The following is a 26,540-nucleotide window of genomic DNA, read 5'->3' as shown; positions in this document are numbered from 1 at the left end:
CCTAGCAGCCGCCGATTTGAGGGAAAAATTCTGACTGTGCTTCATGCCCGTTTTCTCTTTTCTTTTTTAATCCCGTTATCCCTTTTTCCCAACGTAGAGTAGCCAATAGGAGGCCTTTCTGGTTAACATCCCTGTCTTCCCTTCTCTCTATCTATCTATCTAGGTAGTTTGATCATTGTCCCTACATCAGTATAGCCAAAGACGCAAAATGTGTAGCTCTCATTGATCGAACTTCCCTTCAGCCAATAAACTCAAGCTACAAGGGAATAAGGCAATAAATGCTTAATTTGTAGCAATGCACAATGCAGACGGTGCATGCCGATGCCGGACAGTTTTCGGCGTAATGACACTCCTAATGTTATCGCCATGGAATGCTAAAGGTAAAAGTGTAATAAAAAATCAATTATCTAATCCGGGTTGCACCTAGATTATTCCACTGCAGGAATGCATGCGTACTGAACCATGCTCGGTCGCCACAAACAAAGTACAGTTTTGAGGAAAACATTCAGGCGATCGCGCTGTCTGTCCTCCTCCGCGGACAGTGATCTTGCCGGTCGCTCCAGAAGGCGGTGACATTTTCGGCGAGATCGGCAGCAGTACTTGCGGAAGGCTCAACCGATGACGGCGCCATTATGTGAGGTCACAGCGTCTTAGCAGCACAGTTGGAAGTTAACGAGTGGGATATCCAAAATTAAAATGGCCGTTTAAGGGCGAGTGCCGGGTTAGCTGAGTATTCGACCACCTCTCGTATAAGCGGCGCCATATGTGCCACTTCTCCGAAAAGTGTTGGAAAACGACTGTGTACCGTTTAGCGGTGTCAATAGAGAGATTTAGCTTACCGTGATCCGCGATCCGCCACCGTGACTCTCTACCGCGCGTGGGCGGGGCGCTCAAGCTGATTGGTCCCGACGCGGTAGGTCTATATGCCGACATCCAGTATGTGGCGCCATCTATCGGCGTCAAGGGGGTTCTGGGCATGCGCAGTGGAACGCGCGGTGGCGGATCACGGTAGCGGATCGCGGATCACGGTAAGCTAAAACTCTCCAATCCTCGGAACAGGGGTGCACGCGCTTTAAACTCTCCCAGACTAGCAGTCTTCGCAATGTCGGTACTGTAGGTATAAAATAAAAAAGACCATTCGCAGTTAGTATGGCTTCACTTGGCGATATGTTGTAGTAATACTTACTACAACACATGAGAATTTTTTAACTCCTCTAAGCCTTACTAGGGGCCACTATGGATGTCATGTAGCCTTTATAGACACTACTGTGATGGACAATAAAAATTGAAAATATGGCCCTCGAATGCATTGCTGTATTAATAATATCGTGGATATAAGTGTGAACACCTCAATAATGATGTCTCTGTGTGAAGAAGGACGGCCAATCTAGGCAAGTCTGTAACATTGCTCACTTGCAACGACAGTGTTCCAATAGTATGTACAGTGAACAAAAATACAATATTTTAAAACTCTTTGCGCAAATTCATTATGTTCTAGATGGAAACTATCAATCTGCGGGTTCTTAATATTGTTACGGGGATGTACTTAATGTAACGGCACTGCGATGGACTGAACTCGACGCTAAGACTTCAGTAGCCGTCCAGAATCCACTCTACCAGCGTCGTCCTCTTTCTCAACGCTTCGTCGTGCCCGCGTTCCTCGGTCGTCGTCTTTGTCAGTGAGCACATCACTTTGGTCCCGCGTTTCCCGGTAACAATATCCCCCTCGGCAAAAGGCAACGTCCCGGTGCGTATTAGGCGTGCGGTGTGGAGGGGGAGTAATATGGGTTGAGGCGGGCGGCATGTACGATTTCGGAAGTGGGTGTAGCAGTCGGTGACTTTGGGTGGAGGGGTGCAATCTCATAGGTCACGTCGGTCACTGGGCGTAGTACACGGTAAGGACCTGTGTAGTGGGGCAGAAGTTTTTGACACAACCCCACACGACGGCACGGAAGCCAGAGCAACACCAGAGATCCGGGAGGATAGTGCACATCGCGGTGGTGAGCGTCGTAGCGGCGTTTTTGAGTTTCTTGAGAGATGACGAGATTGTGACGAGCAATCTGGCGAGCAGCGTCGGCTCGGGCGATGGTATCGCGGGCATAGGTTGTGACGGGGCCAGCGGCGGGAAGCAAAGTGTCGAAGGGCAGTAAGGGGTCTCTTTCAAAGAGAAGATAGAATGGAGAGTACCCAGCAGTGTCATGACGCGAAGAGTTATATGCAAAGTGACAAATGGCAGACTAATATCCCAGTCGCGATGACTGTCGGATACATACATTGCGAGCATGTCGGTGAGTGTGCGGTTAATACGCTCCGTAAGGCCATTCGTCTGAGGGTGATACGCAGTGGTGAACTTGTGCCGAACGGAGCAAGAACGAAGTATTTCCTCAACAACTCGGGAAAGGAAGCAGCGGCCACGGTCGGTAAGTAGTTGACGGGGAGCACCATGATGAAGTATGACGTCGTACAAAAGGAAGTCAGCAACGTCTGTGGCGCAGCTGGTGGGAATGGCGCGAGTGATCACGTACCGCGTGGCATAATCGGTGGCCACAGCGATCCATTTGTTTCCTGACAAGGACTCGGGGAAGGGCCCTAGGAGGTCAAGGTCAATACGAGAAAATGGCTCAGTCGGGATAGAAGTCGGCTGCTGGTGTCCAGGTGGTAGCACAGGGGGTTTCTTCCGGCGTTGACAGAGGTCGCAAGCGGCTACTTAACGTTGGACAGAGCGGTAGAGTCCAGGCCAGAAGAAACGCCGGCGCACGCGGTCGTATGTGCGTGAGAGGCGAAGATGACCAGCTGTAGGGGCGTCGTGCATGTGTTCGAGAACGGCAGAGCGTAGGTGTTGGGGAACGACCAGCAAGTGCTCAGCGCCATCAGGTCGCATGTTGCGGCGGTATAGCGTATTCCCATGAAGGAAGAACAGGGTGAGGGAAGAGTCACGGCTGTGTGTGTGGAGGCGGTCGATAAGAGAACTGAGGGTTGGGTCCTAGCGCTGTTCGTCGGCTATGTGGGAAAAGTCCGATATAGAGAAGACACAGGGGTCCGACTCATGGTCAGTAGAGGAAGGTGGATCGACGGGATAACGGGACAGACAGTCTGCATCCTTGTGGAGCCGACCGGATTTGTATACAACGGAAAAGGTATACTCCTGCAAGCGCAGTGCCCAGCGGCCGCGTCGGCCAGCAGGATCCTTGAGGGAAGATTGAGCCAAGATAAGGCGTGGTGATCGGTAATTACAGTGAAGGGTCGGCCAAACAAGTAGGGTCTGAATTTTCCAACGGCCCAAACGAGAGCCAGGCACTCCCGTTCCGTAATAGAATAGTTCTGTTCCGCTGATGACAGGAGACGACTGGCGTAGGCAATCACGCAGTGTTGGCCGCGTTGTCACTGTGCAAGAATGGCACCAATCCCGTGGCCACTGGCGTCGGTGCGAAGTTCCGTCGGGGCAGAAGGGTTGAAATGGGCCAACACAGGAGGACTGGTGAGAACAGCGATGAGGGTGGAGAATGCGTTAGCCTGCTCTGGTCCCCATGAGAAAGGAACGCCTTTTTTCAGCAGATTGGTGAGAGGACGAGCAACAGCGGCAAAGTTTGGGACGAACCGGCGAAAATAAGAGCACAGTCCTATAAAGCTGCGGACATCACGGGGTGAACGGGGAGATGGAAAAGCACTGACAGCGCGAACTTTGTCGGGATCGGGTTGCACGCCGGTGGCATTCACCTAATGACCAAGCACTTTAAGTTCGCGGCGATCAAAACTGCGCTTCAGTTAAGTTCGGCACGGCGGAAAAGTGCCAAGATGGAAGAAAGGCGACGAAGATGGCTTTCGAACGAGGGCGAGAAGACAATCACGTCATCCAAGTAACATAGACAAGTCGTCCATTTGAAGCCGCGGAGTAAGGAGTCCATCATTCGTTCAAACGTAGCAGGGGCGTTGCAAAGTCCAAAAGGCATAACCTTAAATTGGTAAAGTCCATCGGGTGTGACAAAAGCTGTCTTCTCGCGGTCTTGTTCGTCAACAGAGATCTGCAAGTAGCCGCTACGAAGGTCGATGGAGGAAAAGTAGCAGGCTCCATGTAAATAGTCCAAGGCATCGTCTATTCGCGGCAGCGGATAAACATCTTTCCTTGTAATCTTGTTCAGATGTCGATAGTCGACGCAAAAGCGCCAACTGTTGTCTTTTAGTCCATCGCAGTGCCGTTACATTAAGTACATCCCCGTAACAATATATTTTAGTGCAATAATGCCCTTCCATTCTTCAGTTCTTTCTGGCTTAATTATACCATTATGGTTCTTTTTTTTTTCATGGTCCCTTTCAGTTGCATTCATTTTCCACCTGTTCTAAATAATTGTTAACTTGCCGTCATTTTCAAGTGATATGTTCTGCGGGTAGTTGCATCATTGTATATTTTTATAAGCAAGGGGCAAGACGTTGAAACTCCACGACTGCCCAAATGGCTGTTACCCACGGCCATAACTCCAGGATGAAGCACCATCAACGCTCAGCGATTATCAGGGTAACGTTGTTCAAGGATATGCGAGCTCTGATTGCATACAGATTCACATAGGAAGCTTATTTTCTCCATCTTAATCTCGACAGGCCAGGTTGAGCAAGCGAGACGTCAAAAAAGGCATTATTTGCACGAGTCAAGAAAACTGTTATCGACACTTAGAACATTTTTTCCTGGCATCAAGGTATAAAGTGACCTACACGGGTTGTGAAGAATCAAGTGCCATATTTTGAGGAAAATGACAGAAGTCCAGCTGCAGACCTCGACATTTGTGATAAAAATTGGGATTCCAGGATGATATAAGCAAATAAACTGCGTGATTGGATAGATGGTGTTTGGTAATAGTGATTTTGTTGAACGAACCGAAGTTTTTGCATGTGAAAACGGTATGATTCATTGCATACTTTGCAACAAGCATACTTTATTAGAACCCTGTCATCAGCTTCTTGCGTTTAACCATAAAGGACGGGACTGGGCATCGTTTCGTGCAGTTGGTCTCCTTCGCCAAATGCAAGTTGTAATCGGCAAGGAGGTTTATCAGAAATGGTTAGGAAATTATGATTTCATCGGGATGCAAGAGTTTTGGCTTTGGGTATGAGTTGAAACAGAACGACGACGACCCGAAGCACTTCCTTCTTGTTTTGGTTTGTGGCTTCGGATGTACCAAAGCAACTTTGGCTCCGAGAGACGCTCTCCTACGCTTATGAGAAATTCGTAGAAGAGTAAAGTTGACCTTATATGTGGCCAAGCCAGTCTTCTGAAATTATTCGAATTAAATATTGTTACGAAGCGGCAAGCCAATGAAAACAGGAGAACAGGGGACAGAGAGACGATATTCTGTGACCGTGAGATGACGCTTAATGAAATGTTAGCGGGCCTAGCGCGAGCGCTCCTGCCGCCCCACTGCCCGCTTCTTCTTCCTTGCTCGTCCGTAACATGACCTGTGGCCACCGAGCGATTGTCCCGATCGTGGACGAGGAAGTTTACCGACGTTGATGATTCCATGACATGATGATGGGCGTGTCGGATTTTTGAAGAAAAATATGAAGAAGGAAGAATAGAACGGCTTGTCGGCACGATGGTTCCCGATGAACCTCGGCCCAGGACACTCTCGGGCCACGCGTTGTCACGACTTGATGGCTGAGGCCAAGGCACGCACCACATGGCATAGGCAGGGGAGGATGTCTTGAGGTGTAGTGGTGTCTTGGGTCGTGGGGTCTTTGGTCGGCACATCTGGTCAATGGGGTCAGATATGGTCGTTCGGGTTTCTCCTTGTGTCTTGTGGTCATGTGTGGCGTTCCGGGTCTGTCTCTCCTTTGTCGTGTCTTTTGGTCGGAGCAGGGGGACGGGGTGGAGGATCGGCAAGATCTTGTTGGGTCCGGCAGGCTGGGGAACAGCCATGCGATGTCTCCTAACCTTCAGCCAACGGCGCAAGAAGTCGCAGGGCGCCGAAGCTCCGGACCAGGATGAGGGGGGTGATGATGAAGCACCCAGCACCTCCAACCAAATGTTACGAAGCGGCAAGCCGATGAAAACAGAACAGAGGACATATAGACGATGTTCTGTGACCGTGAGATGACATTTAATGAAACGTTAACGGAGCTAGCGCAAGCGCTTTTGCCCGCGCCACTGCCCACTTCTTCTTCCTTGCTCATCCGTAACAATATCTTTGCTTAGGCTTCATCCGTCGTTGTCTGAGGGAAAAAAAAACAGCCAGAGCCGAGTAAAATATTAACCAGCTGCTTTAAGAGTGTGAAAACATTGACTAGACGCTCACCAACAGCAATGAACATTCCTAAAAAGTGAACACACATTTTTTCTTTAAGGAAAAGTAAATGTCCCTGGAAAACGAGCTCTCAGACAACACTCAGCGTGCAATGTCTGCAGTTTGAAGCTTATGGTCCTCAAAAAGCATTGCACGCTGAACTGAATAAAAAAATATTGAAGCAATGCGCAGACGGCTGTGTGACTTTTCGAAACATTTCAGGCAGGCAGAATATGGGTAAATATAGTCGTTTAATCTACAATGTTTTTCTCGATATGTGCTGCGCGCATTAAGTGATATTTTTGTGCTCCGCCTCGTTTGCCCAGAGAGCGGAAACAGCGCATTGCAGTAGGGCGCGTTAGCGTGCAACTAGAATGCCCGGATGCTGTGGGTGGTGAAGGAAAGGTCACGTGAACAAATATAGCAGCATCTATGCTCTCACGGTATATAGCGTCTCTCAAGCATCATCCGTTATAGTCTTTAGTCCCACTCACCGAGTGAAGTACTCGTCGTCCACGTCAAATTACGTCATCACTAAGCGAGACCCTCATTAATTATTATATAGATAATACAAAACATTTGTTAATGGCTCACACGACTCTCGTAGTTGTCAATATCATACAATTAACTGACCTTCGAGCGCATTTTCCAATAACATTGAAACTTGTGTTATATTACGTGAAAGAAGTTTGTGCAATTATTATCTCGTAGTTTAGTTGTTTTTAACGCACTTTTGAGCTGCTGGCGCGAGCTCTGGTTCAAAATTTAGGTACACAATGAAGGTAACGTGTCTTTAGTACAAATGTAAATTTAGAAAAAAAAAGACTGACAATATTATGACAACAATAAAAAGTTGCACAGGTCAATTCACCTTCGGCAATTAGGAATTACGTGTATGAAACCGAGGGTGCGCACTCACCACAAAATTACTCTAGATGATGAAGTGAGTAGAGGTTGGAGGGTTGGTAGTACTTATGAATGGTTGATGTGGATCGTGGGCGGGTAGCCCTGTAATAAAAGGTCGTCGGTGTTTCTCGAGGCCAGCTGTCTTTTCCACTGCATATTTGAACTGTATATCGAAGTCAGTTTTCCATTCCTTGATATCTCGGTCTCTAGTAAAAGCCTTGTGGGGGCTGGTGCTAGGTTGGTTACTGGTGAACGGGGATTCTGAAAGGTAGAGTTGGGACAGGGAGGCGGGAGGCGCTTTTGAAAAGTCAAGGCTTCGCACAAGCTAAGCCGTCGTTTTAGCCAGATGTTGCTGGTACTGCTATCGCAATAATATGAACAAGTTTCACTACTCAGACGTGTAGACATGACAATGACTTTTTATGCCGCGTCTCACGTTATCACAGCATCCACACAGCCCTACACGATGCTAGTTCGCGCGACCAAATCGGGCGCAGCAGAGAATGGACGCCGGGGATTTTGTTTACAAGTATTACTGCTCCGGTGGTGCCAATGCGTGCTATGATAGAGAAACCAATGGTAGAGCTATCACAGTAAATACGTATCCCACTAACAATAAAAACAATGCCGCCAATTTGAAGGCCTTTGATTATGCAGTATATTTGATGTGCATGAAGTGTCCGCCTCTCATGCCCTTGACTCGCAGCGCATAAGAGGGAATCTTGTACTAGGGAACCTGTGTTGAGTGTCTATGCGCCGACAGTGTTAGTTAACAGCAATGTGCGCGCTACGAAAATATATCTGGTTGTAGGAAATGGGTGAGGAGGGAACAGACCTCGTGTTCGACTTCATCGCGCCTCGCGCCACCACCGCTTCCCTTCGGCAAGGTGGCTTCTCCGCAGCATACGTCATGTCGTGGTGAAGTGCCCTTTCGGTGGTGTAGTGCAGGCTGGGGACCGACAAGCCTAGTGCTCACCTAGTGGCCCCTCCATACCATGGAGCTAACGGCCAGACTCGCTAGTTTAGCGTTAGTTTTTCGGCAGCGCGTTACATTGCTTGCCCCCGAAACTTTGGCCGGTTGCGTAGAGCATAGGCGATGCATGCTTTCGGCGGCTGATTTACGGCTCCGTACGCTGACTCAAGAAAGACAATACATCCTTGGAAAGACACCACCGCGTGAAAGTGACAACGACCGCCACAGATCTATGTAGCCGTCACCGTAATGCGTGCAACGAGCAGAGTCGCCCACACGGCCCGTCTCCGAGCCGCGGCTGCTTCCATTGAGACCCTCGGTCACGGCTGCCGGCAGCAGCTGCGGAAGTGACGCGCGTGCGTTACGTCCCGGAAGTGTGGTGCGTCGATTGGCCGCGGCGTCGGCGCGTTGACGTCAGGAGCCGCCGCCTGCGCCGCCGCCGTCAGCCGAGCAGCAGCAGCAGTGGAGTCGCCTCGGCCGGAGCGTTTTTTTTTTTCTTCTTTCTTTTTGTGGCCTCTCTCGCTGGGGTGCAAAACGCGGAGTGTGCGCGGCGGTTCCTTTTGCGGTGGAGGGACCCCGCGTTGGTGCGCGGTCCTCTTGTCCCAGTGCCCATCAAGCTTGTGCTTCCTCTGGTTCGTGGCGACCGTGCCCGGATTCCCGCATGTGTGCGCGGTGCGGTGAGCGCGTCGTCGGCCAAGAAGGCCTAAGCGGGGGGCGCTCAGCGGCGGCGTGAGGGGAGAGCGCGCGCGCGCGACGCGGCCGCGCGCTGTTCGCCTGCTATGTGTCGGCTGCGGCGCCGGGCGGCTGTGGCTCGCGAGGCCGGCCCCGTAGCTGCCCAATGAAGCCTCGCCGGGTTCGTGTGTCCGACGGCTGCCAGCCTGTTCTCGTTCCCGCTGTTCGGAGGACCCAAGGGGCCCCTCGGCTCCGTGCTGCCGGCGCGGCCTATGACGTCGGCGCCGAAAGCGGGGCCCCCCCTGAGCGCGGGGCCTCCGCCCATGCCAGACCTGAGCCACCTGACCGAGGAAGAGCGCAGGATCATCGAGTCTGTCATGGCACGCCAGAAGGAAGAGGAGGACCGCGAGAAAGAGATCCTCAAGTGAGTAGTAGCCCCGGTGCAGGCACAGCCCCCTCTCCAATCAACGGGCGCAGTGTTCCGGAACCGCTAGGCCTCGCGGTCTCCGCTGCTTCGCGCTCGGTCGCGCGCGCCAGGGTCGCCGTAAAGGCGACCCGGCTTCGTGAGGGTCACTTCGCTTTAGGACGTGCGCGAAGGCCCGTCGGAAGGCCGTACCCGGGACCATACTCGCGTTCTTTCCAGTTACCTCGCAGGAGACCCAAACACCGGCGCGACACCTACACACCTCCGGAACACCGGACGCAGCTATGGAATTGTGCGTGTATGTGTGTGTGTGTGTGCACGCGCGCGCGCGTAGCGCGCTACCACAGACGGTGTCGTGATGTGTACCTTTCTCCGGATGCCTTTTTTTTTTCTTTCTGGCCCGTGTAAAGCACCTCGATTCTGCAGAGAAATAAGATCTTTTTCTTTCAAAAGCGACACCATGCAACCACATTTTGAACTCAAGAAATTGTTAAGCCTAACGGTCGGGAAAGCTCACCTGAAAATTCCGTCTGTCTTGCTAATTCTTATTGCCACCCACCCTACATTTGTTTCTGAAAGCGCCCCGAGATTAGCAGGAATGAGTTCCCGCACTTTTTATGTCCGCTCAGCGAGTGTTCACCGCAGCCTGGGCCTCTCAGGGCAGTCGGTCAATGCAAAGGGTAAGGGCGATAACATTTGGGAGGAGGATGTCGTCGACCCTTGTAATGTGTGATCGTTTTCACTTCCCTGCTTCTTTCGTTGCTCCATTGTTCTTTACATCTGTCAAGGATCTGTGTAGAAGAAGAATACGTCGCCGGTGGGAACGATCGAGCTAATTGTAAGCGTTTCGAGCAAAACGACCGCAGCAAGGGCAAGTTTAGTTTCTGATTGCTACCCGGATGGTGTGGCATATCGTTCTCCTTTTCATTTCTGTTTTTGCATTACACTGCAATTTATTGCCATTCACACGGTTAACATCGAGTATGCGCATGGTTTTACTGTTGTTTAGGTTGGATGGAAGTTACTTCGTGCACTTGCGCTGATGAAGTCGTGACTTCTTTCTCATGGCGCTCAAGTCGTTAATGTCAAATGCAAAATTGCGCCTTAGAATATAGAAGTGAGAAGGGTACTACATCCTTTGAGAGTTATACTTTCCTAAGAGCCAGTGTTTTTCATTTTTTTTTTTTGAATTACAAACTCTGCAAGAATGCGGCTATTCAGCCGGTGTACACTTAGCCACAGGGCGACCACACGAGCTGCTAATTGGAGGCTCTGATCCCAACATCAAGGGTTTCTTGTACGCTGTTTTGACAGACCTTCAGATATTAGTCGCTCAGTTGTAAATGAACACTGGCACTCTTCTGTGATGAAAGGGGAAAAAATGCAGACTTTTATCAGAGCAGGGTACGTCTTTGGTATGTCGTATCTTCCTCCCCAGAAAAGTACCGCGTGCTGCGTACCGGTTGTTTTGCGTCTTCCAAACTTATGATCGCACTGACGGAGCAATATATACATTAGAAACAATGCGAAAAGCGTCTATGGTGCAGTCAACCCTATATATTATTTTTTTTTTTGTTCATCGGGAGATGGATGATTGGATTTCTGCTTCACCGACCAAAAATATTCTCCCCGTCTGCATGCGATATCCCTAGACAAGCTGGGCTTGTGGGCGTTTGAAGACTTGCTGAGGCTTTGATCTCAGCAAAGAAAAACAAAACAAACAAACATAACACAACACAAAACATAACAACATAACAAGGAGCTCTATTTGTTATGCGAGAATTCTACTTGAGTTCAGAGACTCTCTCTTAAGCATTCTGAAAAAAAAAAAAAAAAAAAAGGCATTCTGTGCCAACTGTGCGCGGAATATGGGCGATGATAAACGCGACCGATGCAGATGTTCTCAACAATTCCGAAACAGCGTGCACAGGATACGCACTCCTTTTTGTTGTGTTCAGAGGATCCCCCGCAAAAAAAAAAAAAAAAAAAAAAAAGTGTACTTTGAATCCCCGCAGTGAAATTATATTTCCGAGCACCCGCCGTGGTGGTGCAATTGTTAGGGCGCCCGACAACTGTGCCCAAGAATGCGGAATCGAATCCCGGCCGCCGCGAAAGGCAAGGCGCACGTGTGCTGTGCGATGTCAGTGCACGTTAAAGAACCCCAGGCGGCCGAAATTTCCGGAGCCCCTCACTACGGAGTCTCTCATAGCCTGTGTCGCTTTGGGACGTAAACCATGCAAACCAACCCAAACAAAATAATCCACTGCGTATCTGCCTAAACTAATAGCAGCAGCTACGTCGGACCAGTTTAATGCGCACGTGCTTACTATCTGCGCCACATATGATTGTTCCGAAGTAAGGAAACTCAGAGGACCCTGTTTCTTTCGTTTGGTATTTTGGGGTCTGCAGGCATTGAATGATGCCTGCAGTTCGCTGACACACACTTTATGGAATACCCAGTTGTGTGGTAATCGACCAAGCGTGTGAGCCAAGGTTCTGTCTCTTCCTTTCACGAAGCGTCGAGTGTAACAAAAAAAAAAAAAAAGAATAGCCTTCACAGTCTTAATGCGTCAAGAGCCATGTTTCTAAGCTACATTTTTGCTGTTGGTCAGCTCCATCTAGGCGTTTTTTGAGCGATAGATTACCTCATAAACCTTTCAACAGTGGGTACTTAACGCGTTGTGAATCGTTCATGCCTCAGCCAAAAAAGGCCGACCCAGTGTCAGAGAAGCAAGGTTCAGCTGTGTTTCATTCCGATCGTCTTACTGACAATTTTGCTTTTGGTTCGGGGCTACAAGTGGCTTCCAGTTATATCTTTAAAAAATAAAAACCGCTAAAGTATCCTTAAATACAGTTGATTTTTATTTGCAAACTTGGTGCTTTGGAAAAGGCTACGAAGTCTATTCGATCAATGTAGAGCTTGCGAGGTTGCCTTATCATCAGTTATCATACTCGCGAACAGTCAATCTCAAGGTGAACGTGTTCGTTATTAATAATTAGTCTCAGCACCGCAAGGGGAGCACACCGATCTACGCGTACAGCCTAAGTATCTGACCGAACACATATCACACCTTAAATCCAGCATATAATTAAGTTTCAAATGCACTCAGAGAACGTCACTTTGTAGGAGCCCTGGAGTTAGAATCCGTCAGAAAATGTTCGTCGAAATAGGAGGCCATCTCACGACGTTTTGGGTTTTCAACCTTGTTTTATTTTCTATTTTGATAATTAATGTACATAGCGTAAGGAGAGCGACCGGCAGAAACGATAAGGCGCCAGGCAGCAGATCTAATCAACCATCGCTATTTTGAAGTTCGAAGGCACCGAGCAGCTCTTAACACAAGGCTGTTCAGTGTTGCGCAGATTTTTCTACCGTCAAAAATCGCACCAAATAGTTCACGAGCGGATGCTCTTCAACTGTTTTCTATTTCTCGTAACACTTAGCGTTACGGCTACGCGTGTTATTACGCTTAGAAAACAACTGTTTCGGCTAGTCAAGAGCTCATAATGCGTCGAAAGCGTAGCCTGTACATCGCATTTGACAATTTAAAAAATACGTTCCACGAAGGTTTTCATGTAAAAAAAAAAAAAAAAAAAAAAAAGCCAATAAGCTGTAAATTAAGGCCAGTGCCTTTCTTGCAGAAGTAAACTAAGAGATGTTTTGTTGCATGCTTGCCTAACATTGCTCACAAATTGTCCTGAATTAAAAAAAATTTCCAAAAGTGAAAGAAAACTTCTAGCATCGGCGTGGTATCCTACACAGTGTACTGAAAAGTGAAACGTAGAAGGGCATAAGATTAAAAAAAAAAAAAAAAGTGGAAAACAAATAGCGCGGTGAAACCGAAACTTGAATCCGTTATACTCACGTTTCCTTTCTCTGTGTTCTCGGCAAGAACCTGTCAAAAAAATAAATTTAAAGGAACACGACAACAGCGGAAGAAATTGGACCGGTTCGAGGATTTATATTATGCACAAGTTCGCAACACGGTTCACGTTATTTTCTATTTTTATTATTTTTTTTTTTCATTGACGCCGCAAAAGCTCGCATTTTTCGTGCCAAAGTCAGAACTTCATTTCCTGGCCATGCTCTGAGCCAGTGGAATCTGTTTATTTCCGTTCTGTTCGGGCGCGGCAAAAAGTAATTTATTACGGCGCACGGTTTTTATTCCGGTGAGGAAATCCCGCGTACCGGCTACGCGCATGCGGGCAGGTTCTTACGATTTCGATGTTCGACGGCCACGGGATGAAGGTGCTTTGTCTCTTGCTCGTTTGCGCGCAAGCTCGGCCGATCTACGCTCCAAAAAAGCGCGGGAAAAATTGCATCAATGACTTCGAGCAGCACGTGGTTCTTTCGCGCTCTTTTTTACTCTTTGATACAATAAAACAGTGTCGGGTGCATTGATGTCCCTAATAAGCGATCCCGTGCGCGCGGTGGGGATACTAAGTTTGGAAAATTATAGACAGGATTTCTTCATTCAGTGAAATTGTCAACTTTGTCGCTCTTCTAGAAGCAGTTTCAAACATGAAACTAAGCTTCGCAATACAATGAGGCGTAACTCACATAAAATCTATCACAAATTTCAGTTTTCTAACGCGTCACTTATCCGCACCTGGTCTTAATTTACGAACTTTTTAGTGACAGGCGGAAATACCAATATTTTATTGCGGAAGCATTGGTAGACTATATTGGCGCCAGAAGTGTCCACATGATGTGTCGGCGGAAAGCTCGTGACGTCATCACCAAATGGCGCCATCAGTCAATGCCCGGATGAGAGTTGTAAGCCATGGTATAAAGTGCTGTATCATCAACGAGCCGTGAGTCAATAGTCATGTCACATGACAGTTTTGCGACATGTAATTCATGTGAGTCATGGGAGTTATAGGTCATGAGAGAAAAAGTGCTGAGTCATACCATCTGGGTAAATGGATGCCGAAAGGCGTCGTATAGGAGCCACCAATGCCGTGCCAATGCTAACGCTTTAATGTTCTAGTAGTGCAGTTTCTGCAGCGGTCTCAAAGTAATTTACATTATGCTTAGCTCATTATGAGGCACATGGTCCCAACTCGTGCAGAGTTTCGGTATGCCCTAGAGCGCGAGCGTAAAACGTGAACGGGCACTCCGCTGTGTTGGCTCAGTAGTTATGGCTCCTGACTGCTGAATCCAAGGGCGCGGTATCAAATTTCGGCCGAGGCAGCCACTTTTAGGTGGAGACGGAAACCAAGGCACTCATGTGCTGTACGATATCAGTGCACGTTTAAAAACCCCAGGTGGCCGAAATTTTCTGAGCTCTCCGCTACCACGTCCCTCATAGCCTGAGTTGCTTGACAACCTTGTTAACTAGCCAACCATAAATGGTAGGCAAGACAGAGTCTGCAGCCTCGATTACGGTGTTTTCGTGCCGGATGATGATGGTGACTAGGTCGCACTGCAACGTGCCCGTTAATTATACTTAGTGAGTTCCCTGTAAGTTATAGGACTGTTAATGCGCAGTGTCGACGAAGTGCGCAGGGCCGCTTATGTGCGCGTAAAAAAGTGCTTGGTGGTGTAAATGCGTGGCCGCAGTTCTCTGCAATGTGATAGACAGACATTACTTGTGGTAAGCTATGCGCGAGCAGCAGCTTCCAAAAGCCCAGTTTATCTCTCTTACCGCCGAGAGCGTGCGTATCGGCCGCGACTTATTTCATCTTGCATAAGCTTTGACAACCGACGTGCTTAGCATTTCCAGGAAAATTAAGAGTGGTTCTCTTGTCACAAATCACGTAGTGAGTAACCTGCAATTTATATGTACGAATGCACGGAGATGCGGAATACGGTTGCATTATCCTATGGCCAAGTTTTAGGACCTACGGAACATATACTATCCACAACCCCCCCCTCCCCCCCCCCCCCCCCCCCCTATGCAATACTCTCGAAAGAGGGCCTTTAAGGGTACTTTAAATAAATAAATAAAAAAACATCGAATCTTTTTTTTTCTTCTACAAGCGGCAGGATTAGGTTTAAAAATGCTTAAATATTTTTCTATTCTGCAAAATATTTCTCATACAGGAAGCTTCTCAAGCGGTGCGTGAAGAGCTCTAGGTAAAAAAAAAAAAAGAAAGAAAGAAAGAAGCACAGGTGCTGAGACAAGGTTTCTGGAACTCTAGAATTAAAGTATCTTGCTAGTAAATATTTCGATTACAGAACGAAAGCTTGCACGCACACACCCACGAAGATTGTTGTTACAACACCGTGGACGTTTTCTACACTATTGTTGCATAACGAAATGTTACAGTGTCAGCTCCCGCTTGGTATGTGTAATGTGGATCGAGACGCGTGTACACTGAATTTCTCGCTACTGCGGCAGATGTGTGTACCGAAGCACGATTTGGAAGCTCACGAGTGCCGCCGGCATAACTAACGCAAGCTTCTCAATACTTTCCATGCCAAGTTTGTTTGAGAGAGCTAACCTAAACTTTTATTTAAGACTGTTGCTCTCTTCTGTGTGGCTTGATTATGAGTCCGACGTCCTAATGCAGCTTAGGCAATAACAGACGCTATAGTGCAGGACTGTGGATAAATCCGACCACCTGAGGTTCTCTAACGTGCACTGGCATAGCATTTGAGAGCTAGATATGTCCTCTAGGGTGGCCTGTAGTTTATGAATTCTACGACCATATTCTTATTCTTTACTGTAATTTATAAGCATTATTCTCACTATTAATTACATCCACAATCTAAAACTATATTCATTTCCATCGAGAGGATGAATACCAGGCAGAAATTTCCCTGTTGACGACTGAAAGAAGGCGCAAAGCCAAAGTAAAAAATTGAAGAATGACTTCCTGCCACTATTACCTGACGGCGTGAGAAAAAAAAAAAAAAAAAAAAAAAAGATGGCATTGCTTACTCAGGTAGGTACAAGACACTTGCAATGAAAAAATGTCCCAGCGATAAGTTTACACGAGTCATATCATGAAGGCTCATTAGCTTCACGTTCATTGAAAGCAGCCCACTTCCTTTAAATATCATTAAGCCACCCCTGTCCTAAGCATTAGTGCACGTAGCATTAATGGAAAGAGACTCATAGTCGACATTGTTTTGGTAACTCATCAATGGCCTCCTCATTTTACCTCGTCGTTTTTGGAACAAAGTGCAGTTCCTAAATAGGTACTGCTAGCGTTCGAAAATACTTCCTCACCGTGTTCTTGACCATACGTCAAGATTGCAGTTAAATCTCGTTTTGGGAGCTTAGGTTGCCGAACAATAATCTGTATTTGTTTGCTCGACTTTTGTTTATTTTTCTTTAAGCCAGGAAATGCAACGACGAGTGCTGGCACTGTTTGCAGGATGGAGCTTCAAGCGTGAGATGACAGCACACGTCTGAACAGGAATATTGAGGAAAGGTCTACATTAAAATCCTGTGTTCGGTCGACACGATGTTCTTTACAGACTTCTCACAGTTTCTTTGCAACGTATTTCTGGCAGTGCAAAATGTAGTTATGAAGAAACAAAGCAACGAAAAGAGGCCAACAGATTAAAGTCTACGAAGTTGATATATACCTTTTTGTTTTGCACTCTTACTTCACTAATAATAAAAAACAAAAAAAGTCGCGCGTGTTCGACCGACGCTCATATAGTACTTCCAAACACACCTAGCACCAGCCGTGCGTAAGCCCGTTCTACAAAAAATAATCTTAATAATATAACAAACTGAAAAGAAATGAGGTGAGGGTTGAAGTAATAAATTAGCGATTGACTCCAATACAAGTGGCGCACGAAAAAAGCGTTGCTCTGTTATTATTTTTTTCTGGCACCCTGTTCTTTCCTTACGCCTTCCTCTTACTCCACTTTGTTCGTTCCATGCTCCTTCCCCTCCCCCCCCCCCCCCCCCCCTCTCCCCCTCGTGCTCGCCTGCCATCATCGCTGATGGACGACGCGTTTGTTACAGCAAGCACATAGCACGCGCGAATGTTTTCCGGGTATGCTGGTTTTTTTCTTGTGGTCTCCTTTTCTCCTTTCTTTTTTTTTTTTTTTCATTGCGACTCGCTCTGAAGCGTTTCACGGCAGCGAGAGACAGAGCCTTTCGTCTTTTCGTAGTAGCGGCGCGCTCATTGTGCAAGTACAGCGCTTGAATTTAGGGCGCTATAGAAAACACCAAGTTAAGAACAAAACACGTACGGCGAATATTTGACCATGCGCATGAACAAACATATATGTACAACGTTTTCTCCCTTCCCTATTTTGATGTAATTTCATTAGAAATTGCTGCATGTGTTCACGTCCCTGCTTGATTGTTAAATGCTTTCTGTGAACACTCAGTCGCCAGTCTCTCGAGTGGGTTCGCAGAACATTTAAGCAGCGTTGGTGTTTGTGGTGGTGGTAGAAACATTTTATTGCTATTGACCAAACAATGGGGGCGAAGCCCCCTGCATGGCACTTGGGTGTTCCCTCACTACATGTGGGAAACACCCTTATAAAGCAAAAGAAAGTCCTTGAAGAGCAATCCTCCTCATAGCACTGGAGATAATCTTCCGTTGTTTTTTACTTGAAGTGCTCTTCATGAGAGACTCCCAGTAGGGATCTGCGACGTTCGGTGATGGGGGATGAGGAAAGGTGGGGCATGTCAGAAGGATGTGTATGAAGTGTCCAGGTTTGCCACATAGTCTGCATGATGAGGAAAACTGGTCTGGGTATCGGGCATGTAGTAGTGTAGGGTATGGAGCAGTCCGAGTCTGCAAGCTTCGCCAGTGTACGGCCTGCGCTGTGGTGAGAGAGGGGGCTTGTATATTCCCTTCGTTTGTAGCGCAGCGCTGATCTTCACGTCACTAGTTTTGTACTCCAGCGCAGACCTGTGCGTTTGTTTGAAATCGTAAAGTGCATAATACTTATTGTAGTTTCTCGTTTTCTCGTAATTAACACTAATGCACGCACAAACGCACGCTGACACCCCCCCCCCCGCACACACACACACAAGCGCGCGCGTGTGTATCGATCACTGAGTCGATCACTGGAAACTTATGCATCAGGATATTTAAACAATTTTTGGCCAAGCCACTCAGCTTAAGAAAAAACTCCGCATGATGTCCTGTGCCACCTTATTCGTGTGTGTGTGTGTGTGTGTGTGTGTGTGTGCGTGTGTGCGTGCGTGCGTGCGTGCGTGCGTGTGTGTGTGTGTGTGTGTGTGCGTGCGTGCGTGCGTGCGTGCGTGTGTGCGTGCGCGTGCGTGCGTGCGTGCGTGTGTGTGTGTGCGTGCGTGCGTGCGTGCGTGTGTGTGTGTGTGTGTGTGTGTGTGTGTGTGTGTGTGTGTGTGTGTGTGTGTGTGTGTGTGTGTGTGTGTGTGTGTGTGTGTGTGTGTGTGTGTGTGTGTGTGTGTGTGTGTGTGTGTGTGTGTGTGTGTGTGTGTGTGTGTGTGTGTGTGTGTGTGTGTGTGTGTGTGTGTGTGTGTGTGTGTGTATGCGCGCGCGCGCGCGCGCGCGTGCGTGATTGCTATAAAATATATTTTTGCAGCGTTGATATTTCTTTTACAACGAATCAAGTTTTCTATTTGTTTCCTTCGCTAAAGGATCACACCTTTGTGCACTTGCTATGGGCTTCACTCATCGCAACCTTTGCATTTTCCGCAATGTCATATGTTGTACTTTTGTTTTAGAAAGGGCTCGAGGTGTAGCTAAAGCCCTTTAAAAACCAATGTTGCTTTTAACGAGCACAGATGCAAGGGTTCACAATGTTGCGTGATCGTTTTTAGGTGCTTTTTTTAATAACTCTGTGAAACGTTCAGCGGTGACGAAATTTTCTAAATTGCTAGGAGCGTCTTTGTAATACAATCGCTCATTTTTACATTTACGCAAGGGCAACTTCTTGCTCTGAATCTGAGCAGAGTCACTGTTGTGTTGCAACATGAATATTTCTGTTTTGTACGGTAAATTATATTCTTATCGAGGTCATGCGAGCTCTCAACATTGATGCAGTGCTTTGATTAGTCGGTTGGTTCTTCCGCGTACTATTTTTCGACCATATGATATTAAAATCGCCACTGAGCAGTGTCGATGTCCTTTGTGGCGCATAATAAGCCTGCAGAAAGAATTTGCGCGAGTACATACTCTTACAGTGCATGATCTGATTAACTGAGTTATGAAAGTCTTAGCGCAGGTTTTCGCGTTTGCTCGTGACACTTCTTCTTTTTTTTTTTTTTTTTGGAATAGTTGTTTAATGCAAAACAACCAACGAGATATGTTCGCGTGCTGTGAGCCCCAACAATATCAAATTAAATAATATGATAATGCATGGAGCAGCCTAGGCTTCTAGAGGAGTAGATGAAAACAAGGCGAAGTGGCATTCTAATCATTAAAGAATTGTTATTCATCAGGGTATAGACGAGCCATATGTGAAAGTACTGGAAGATGTATATGGTGGCTGCACAGCAACCATAGTGCTGCATAAAAAAAGTAATAAAATACCAATTAAGAAAGGTATTAGGCAAGGAGACACGATCTATCCAGTACTATTGACGGCTTGCTTAGAGGGCGTATGCAAAGACGTGTAATGGAAGCAGTTAGGCATCACGCTTAGTGGAGAATATCTCAGTAATCTGCGATTCGCTTATGACATTGCCTTGTTAAGTAACGCAGGAGATGAACTGCAAATAATGATTGATCACCTAGACAGGAGAAGCAGAGAGGTAGGCCTAAAGATTAATATGGAGAAGACTAATGTAATGTTGAACAACCTGGAAAGGAACATCAGTTAAAATAGGTAGCGAAGCGCTGGAAGTGGTAGGCGAATATATCTACTTAGGAAAGGTAGTGACCGCAGATACTGACCACGAAAGGGAAATAACTAGGAGGATAAGATTGGAATAAAACGCATTTGGAGGGTACTCACACATTATGACCAGCAGCTTACCGGTATCGCTCAAGAGGGAAGTATATAAAACGCATCTTACCGGTACTCACCTATGGGGCTGAAACATAGAGAGTAACGAAAAGGGTTCTATTTAAGTTGAGGACAACTCAGGGAGCAATAAAACGAAAAATGGTACGTGTAACGTTAGAAGATAGGAAGCTTGCTGATTGGGTCAGAGAAATAATTCGAGTTACTGACATTCTAGGAGAAACCAAGAAGAAGAAATGGTTATGGGCATGACATGTAGTGTGAAGAAAGGATTACCGATGGTCTCTAATAGCAATCAATTGGATTCCAGTAGAATGAAAGCGTAGTAAGGGGCGACAGAAAATTAGATGGGTGGATGAGGTTGAGAATCTCGCAGGGGTCAAGTGAATGCAGCTAGCACAGGACCGGGTTAATTGGAAGAAAATAGGAGAAGCCTTCGCCCTGTATTGGGAATAGTCCGGCTGATAGTGGTGATAATGATGATTATTATGATGATGATGAGCTGGTGGAAATTATTCCGCAGCCCTCCAATGCGCCTCTTCTTTCTCTCCTTCCACTTTCTCTCTCACCTTCCTCTCCTGCTAATCGGTATGTAAGGCATTGAACCTAGGGAAAGCATTTGCACGTATAGGGCCGGAACTATGTAGCGGTTCTTATTCATGGGTTCGAGAAAGCCACCGCACCGCTATCATCAGGATGTGCCTCGCAGTAATAATAATAAGAAATATGCGAGTAAACAACGAAAATCAAATAATCGTACATTGTGTTAACATTCCCGCGTTAAGCTGTTTGCGGGGGCGGATGCAAAAAAAAAAAAAAATATGGTGATGACCTATTGATGTTTTTTTTGCAGAGCGGCAGGCATGTTGAGTCAGTTATGCTATAGCACTTCCGTGCTTGAGCCTTTTCCAACCTTTCGGGAGTGCCTCGGGCACACAGAGTACCGGCAATCGCATTTCTCGCGTTACTAACATTGAGATATCCGACCTGAACTTCATAACTAGTCTCTTTGCAACTTGAATGAAAACACGTCACCCTCCTTGCTCTATTTTTGCTTCGAAGACAGAGGAAAAGCTGAAAGGCACGAGAACTGGGTTCGAGAGGTGTCCTTTCATAAGCTCGGCAATGTATTCATATGTGCGGAATCAATACATGCGCGGGTCACGTAGTAAAAAACAGTGTGCTTTCAATGCCGCCTACTTGGGCGCAGCGAAAGGGTGAATCTGGAACTGTGTGTCGAGAGCCCGAGATTCGCCGGAGGGTGGTCTACGAGATACACACTTTAGCAAAACACTTTCTCCTCGCTCAATCCGTCCCCGCATCAGGGAGAGGAGGACGCGAGGGAGAGGGCGGAACATCGATGAACCCCTGGCGGTGGAAGCGGTGGCGGCGGCCGCCCACATTCGCGAGTGGGAAGTAAGGCTATCAGGCGGACCACCTTTCACACTTGACATTTTCGTCGCCACGACGTCCTTGCTCGCGGAGCAGCGACGGCAGGGGACCTGATACCCCATGCGTGGGACGTTCGGTAGATGGCGGAAGGAAAGAGCGAAGAGAAGAGGCGAGGCTCTGCTGGGGCGCTCAAAGCTGCTCGCCGTCAGTGACTATAGATATCTGTGCTCGGCTTTCATCACTTTCGGTCTGTGTCTTTGCCCTCACGCTGTTCGTGTCTTCACTGGTGGCTGACAAGACGTGGGCACGGGGTGACACCAGGGGTATTTCAAAGCTTTTCTGGGGCGGCATTCGCTTTCGCCGGAAGGCTCCCCAAAATCACCTCTTCACCTCTCTCCCTTCTCCATCATCTCGCAAAAAGTGTTTTCCTTTCGCTCTACCGCCTGTGACATTTAGCGCTCGGGACGTGCCGACAGCGCGAATGTCGCGCTCGTTGTCTTTGTCGGTCTCGTCACACTGACGTTGACATACAGATGACACATGTAAAACTTAATGACCGTTTCGGCGCAGCATCCACGACTCCTTCCTATGACTAGGGCTTGGTCAGTCTGGTGGTGACCCTCGGGGTGTGCGCATCTTCGCCGCTGCTGACGGCGCGAGAACGCCTCGGCCTCTGCTTGCGGAGAGAGAATTTCACGTCCTCTCGTCGATAATAACAGTGAGTGTTAATTGCGTTTAACCCGTAGAGCTTCTGCCATGACATTTCTTGCTTCCTATACCACTCTCCTGCCGCGTATGTGCAATTAGTTTTTTTAAATGTCCCGGCCGGGAAGTCCCTGAAGTTGCTGTTTGCATGTCAGTATTTACGGTTTCGACTTTTGCTCTATTTCAATTCCAAAACCGCACATTTATGTCTCCCAGTTTTACTCGTTCATGTTACCAAGAAAATTGAATTACTTCCTGTAATTTCTCCCACGATTCGACTTCGAGGACACTTCTTGAAGAAGGAGTGTTATCGCGTTCTTGGAATTCGCCGAAATATCTGGGAAATTTCCTTCGAGTAATAAAAAAACAAGATCTCTCAGCTAGTTGGTTTCGAATTATTGGCAAGGCTAAGAGATCAACATCACTGACCACTGTGTTAGACCATTCCTGCCACCCTGATAACCGGTTTGCCTTCAAACTCAGAGGTCAGTCTTTCACGCAGCGCTTTGGATGTCGCCTTCTTCATCGCCTTAAAACTTAAAAAAAAAAAAAAAAAAAAAAAAACAACTTAAGACTTTAATTAGGTATCATTCATAAGATAAGCGGGAGCTAAGCAGTACAAAACTTGGCTAAACGTGGCAGTACGGAGCAATGCAAAGCTAAACTAGGGATGTAAACCTAACTAAGCCAGTGCTAAGCATTGCTTCTATATGTATATCTGTGCTTTGCCTAGCTATACCGCCGTTTAATATTTTTAAAGTAATAGTTCTATGAGGATATTTTACGGCGGTGGTGAATTTCACTGTCGTAATATCTCATTACCGAAAAATTTTGTGTCACCTACCGAAAGATGAAAATATTGCTTAGGTGGACGGAGAGTGAGCGCTCTGTAAGATGCACTTTGTTGTATTCTAATATGATCCTTGATGCCCTGGGTCATGACCCATATGGCTTGTCGGTCTAGTCCATGCTTGAGCTTACGGATGTGCCCTGCAAGTATTGTCTAGAGCGTGACTCATGGGCTCTGACTATGTGCCTGTAGTTGATGGCGTGACTAATTTGTCCAGCTGCGAGTCTAGTCCATGTCATAGCCCATGTCTCTGTCTTAGGGCCTGGTCTGTGACCCGTCCCAGAGTTGAGACTGAGGGCCTGATTCATGGCCGTGATCACGGGACAACGCAATTGTTGTAACTTGTTCGCTCCCATATGGAGAAAACCTCGAAATTATTTTTTTTTCTCAAGCATGGTTTGGCTGGGATCATTCACTGAGTATCATCTTTTCTTCGTTTGTTGAATAGCCATGTTTTGATGATCCTAATTCCGTGTTCACTCTAATTCGGGAGCTGTCCTAGGGTCATAATTGAAGCAGTTCCGAGTAAATATGGCTCCTTGTGTGATATTCTCTTGACTGTGGCTTTCTTGAAGAGTTGATCGAAAACTGAATAAGCTGCTAAACGCTATGAAATTTGAATGCAGAAGCTCTCGTTTGCTGTAATTGATAACTTCGATTGGGATTTTAAAATAATCTCATCGGACTTTGTTGTTAACTAGGAATGTTTTCAAAACCTTTCGGGTTCATGAAAGTTCATTCGTGTGGCTATAGTCTTTTTACAGTGCGGATCCCACTTTAAGCTGCAACTGAAGTATGTTGTTGTGCTTGTTCGGTAAAAAAAAAAAAAAAAAAGAAAGGCGAGCAAGCAACGAAAAACTACGGGCTGACACCGGTAACGACACCAGCCTTGAACATAAAAGAATCTTCTGCGTCGAAAGAGGAACAATGCCGGGCTTAGCATGCCTCAGGCTTACAAGTACGAGACGGACGTACGGGGACAACAGTGCAGACTAGATTTACCATTTCGCTGCAGCAAATGGCGCTTGATTTTGCTGGATGCGTATATTTCGGAATGCCAATAGAATATTAAGTGAGTAATTTCAGTTATTACTGAAGCCAAATTCACAAAAGGAATTTACCGACGTCTCCTGCTGATCATATTGCCCAAATGTAAGCGTGGTGGGGATTCGTAGCTCTGACATCCTGCCGTTACGTTGTATTTAGCAAGTTACATACCATGTACATACTTCCTCATGTCTAATGCTTTACCCACTTAAGGCGAAATTTTCAGTTCGTAGCGTGGACTACGCATGACTGGCAACTAATCTGCCCTTAGTAGAGCCTCTCGGTCGCCGTCTTCACCAGCAGCGGTCGATCTCAGCAGCTCGCACTTCTCACTCCTTTTCCAATCTGCCGAGGAGGCGAGATGTTCCGACCTCAAAATAGCTCACCTCGTCTACATCATGATGCGTTTCTTAATTCATCTTGTTCCGTTCCTCTTCTCTCTTTTCCCCTCCGCTTTCCCTCCCGTGCTCTCGCTATCGATCCGTACTTTCTGTTTCGCTCGTGCAGTGGTTAATGCAGCGCGGAAGAAGGCCTGGATGGGAGGGCAACCGGGCTAGCTGTTTCCGATTTCGACTGCTGCACACGGCTTATTTTCCAGCGTTCGCTTCAAAGTTGCGGCAACATCGTGGCGGTGCAACCATTGTTGCGTGCGAGAGAGGCCTGGAACCAAGCGGGGTCGTGGGAAAAGGGCCTCTGCTGCCCGTGTAGCGTGTGTTCCTGGTCGGCTAGCGCTGATTTGTTCCCTGGGGTTTCATTGGCTATTTTCGTCTATACCGCGCCCGGCCTTTCGCTCGCCGGATTTCGCGCTCCGCTGCCGATTGTGTGCTGCACGAGCGTTCTTAAAATAATTGGTCCTAATTAACCTTTATCGCTCTTCGTTCAGTGCCTAGGCTGTTGTATTTAATGCAAGCAAAAGGTGCACGTGCGTGTGTGAGGAGACGGGGGAAGGGGACTCGAATAAATATAACGTGCGGAAATGAATTAATATGTATTTTTCTAGGGTGAGGGGAGGAGGGAGGAGGGGGCACAAATTTAGAAACGCACTGTATAAGATCGTTCTACCTCTTCGTGGAGGCGGGGAACAGCTTTGTGAAAGTTTTTGAGGGTTTCTCGCCATGCTAGGAAGTATATATTTAGCTTAGGCATTTTTTTTTTGTCATCTGTAGCCTGCTTGGTAGTTTCACAGTTACAACATTAGTTTTCTACTGCAGATTAGTTAACTGACTTCCCTTATATACGTATACATTCACGTATACATTGCAGAATGTGTCGTGTTATCGTTCTCCGAGTACGAACTCAAGATTGGAGTTCTAGTTTCAGTTATTGTAATAAGAAAAATGTACGTTCGAGTGTACGGCGCATATACTTGGGCACAACTTTCTATAGCCATGCGGCAAAAGCTACAGTGATGAAACGCATCACCTCCCTTCGCGGAATAATATAGGCCGTCCAGAAGTTTCGCAGATATTGCTATGCGATATTATGCCGTTGCAGAATTATTAACTTTATTATCGAATCAAGATTCAGCTACAATACTAGCCAGTGCAGCATGAGTATCACGCACCGTGTGCATGCCGATTGCTGCGCTGTCTGTCCGCCATCCCGGAAAGCGGAGGCAGGCCGTGTCTGCTCTGTCTCCCAGCCGATTTCGGTGCGCTTTCGCAGTTTCGCTTGTTTTGAGAACATATCTCTTACTAACTATAATTATTGGCTAATTTGTACTCACGTAAATCCTTCAAGTGCGTAAAGCAACATGAGCCTGCGTATCTGCATGCTTCAAAACTGCTAGTTCAACGTCAAGACTGAACTGGGACCGAAACCATAACTCAAGCCAAATATGCCTCATCTACTTAGCGCAGCAACACTCTGATGAAAGCTCTGCCCCCGTAGCTTTGGGACATAAAGCTGTCTCCGAGCCTAAAACTCTAGTTTTCTCACGAATGCACTACCCTGTAAAGATCCGCAGGCCTCTGTTAAGCTGTACTTAAGGCTTATTGTGTGTGTGTGTCTGTGGGGGGGGGGGGGGGGGGGGGGGCTATTTTAATGACAATTTTTGCAAGAATACCCCGCGCGCTCTGTGCTTTCGTTGCAGTGCCCGTGTAAGGTGCCAGTGCGAATGACACTGACTTGACTATCTATTGCAGTCAGTGTATACGCCATCCCAAACGCTATATTCGCCCTTAAACCTTGCTAGGCTGTCATTATAGCTCCCTAAAGTCCATTCCATGCGAACCACTATTTTTGGACGATTTGTGTGAAGTAACTGCGCTGAAGTGGAATGACGACGACTATGCGAGGCCGGGGAGGGAGGTCACTCTAATTCTAACTGGGCTACCGGTAACACCGGTAGTGCACAGGGCGGCTTTCCCCGCCTGCTTAAAATTACGAAGCACGAGGTGTTTATGGCTGCGGAAATTACGCAGACATAT

General features: G+C 47.2%; 1 protein-coding gene across 3 annotated transcripts in view; it reads left to right on the top strand.

Moving 5' to 3' along the window:
* The first annotated feature begins 8,647 nt into the window (after positions 1–8,647).
* The window catches only part of Rim (Rab3 interacting molecule), a 129,211-nt gene continuing 111,318 nt past the window's right edge, over positions 8,648–26,540 (top strand). For all 3 annotated transcript variants that reach the window (XM_084602296.1, XM_084602295.1, XM_084602294.1), the window contains exon 1: positions 8,648–9,247. In XM_084602296.1, the coding sequence (XP_084458422.1) occupies positions 9,096–9,247 (152 nt within the window). In that variant the 5' untranslated portion in view covers positions 8,648–9,095. The remainder of the gene's footprint in view (positions 9,248–26,540) is intronic.

Source organism: Amblyomma maculatum, chromosome 4, assembly GCF_055883805.1.
Source record: "Amblyomma maculatum isolate TAMU_Amacu chromosome 4, ASM5588380v1, whole genome shotgun sequence".
Classification (NCBI taxonomy): Eukaryota; Metazoa; Arthropoda; class Arachnida; order Ixodida; family Ixodidae; genus Amblyomma; species Amblyomma maculatum.
Note: the sequence above shows the minus strand (reverse complement) of the source record. Positions and strands in the feature narration are given on the sequence as shown.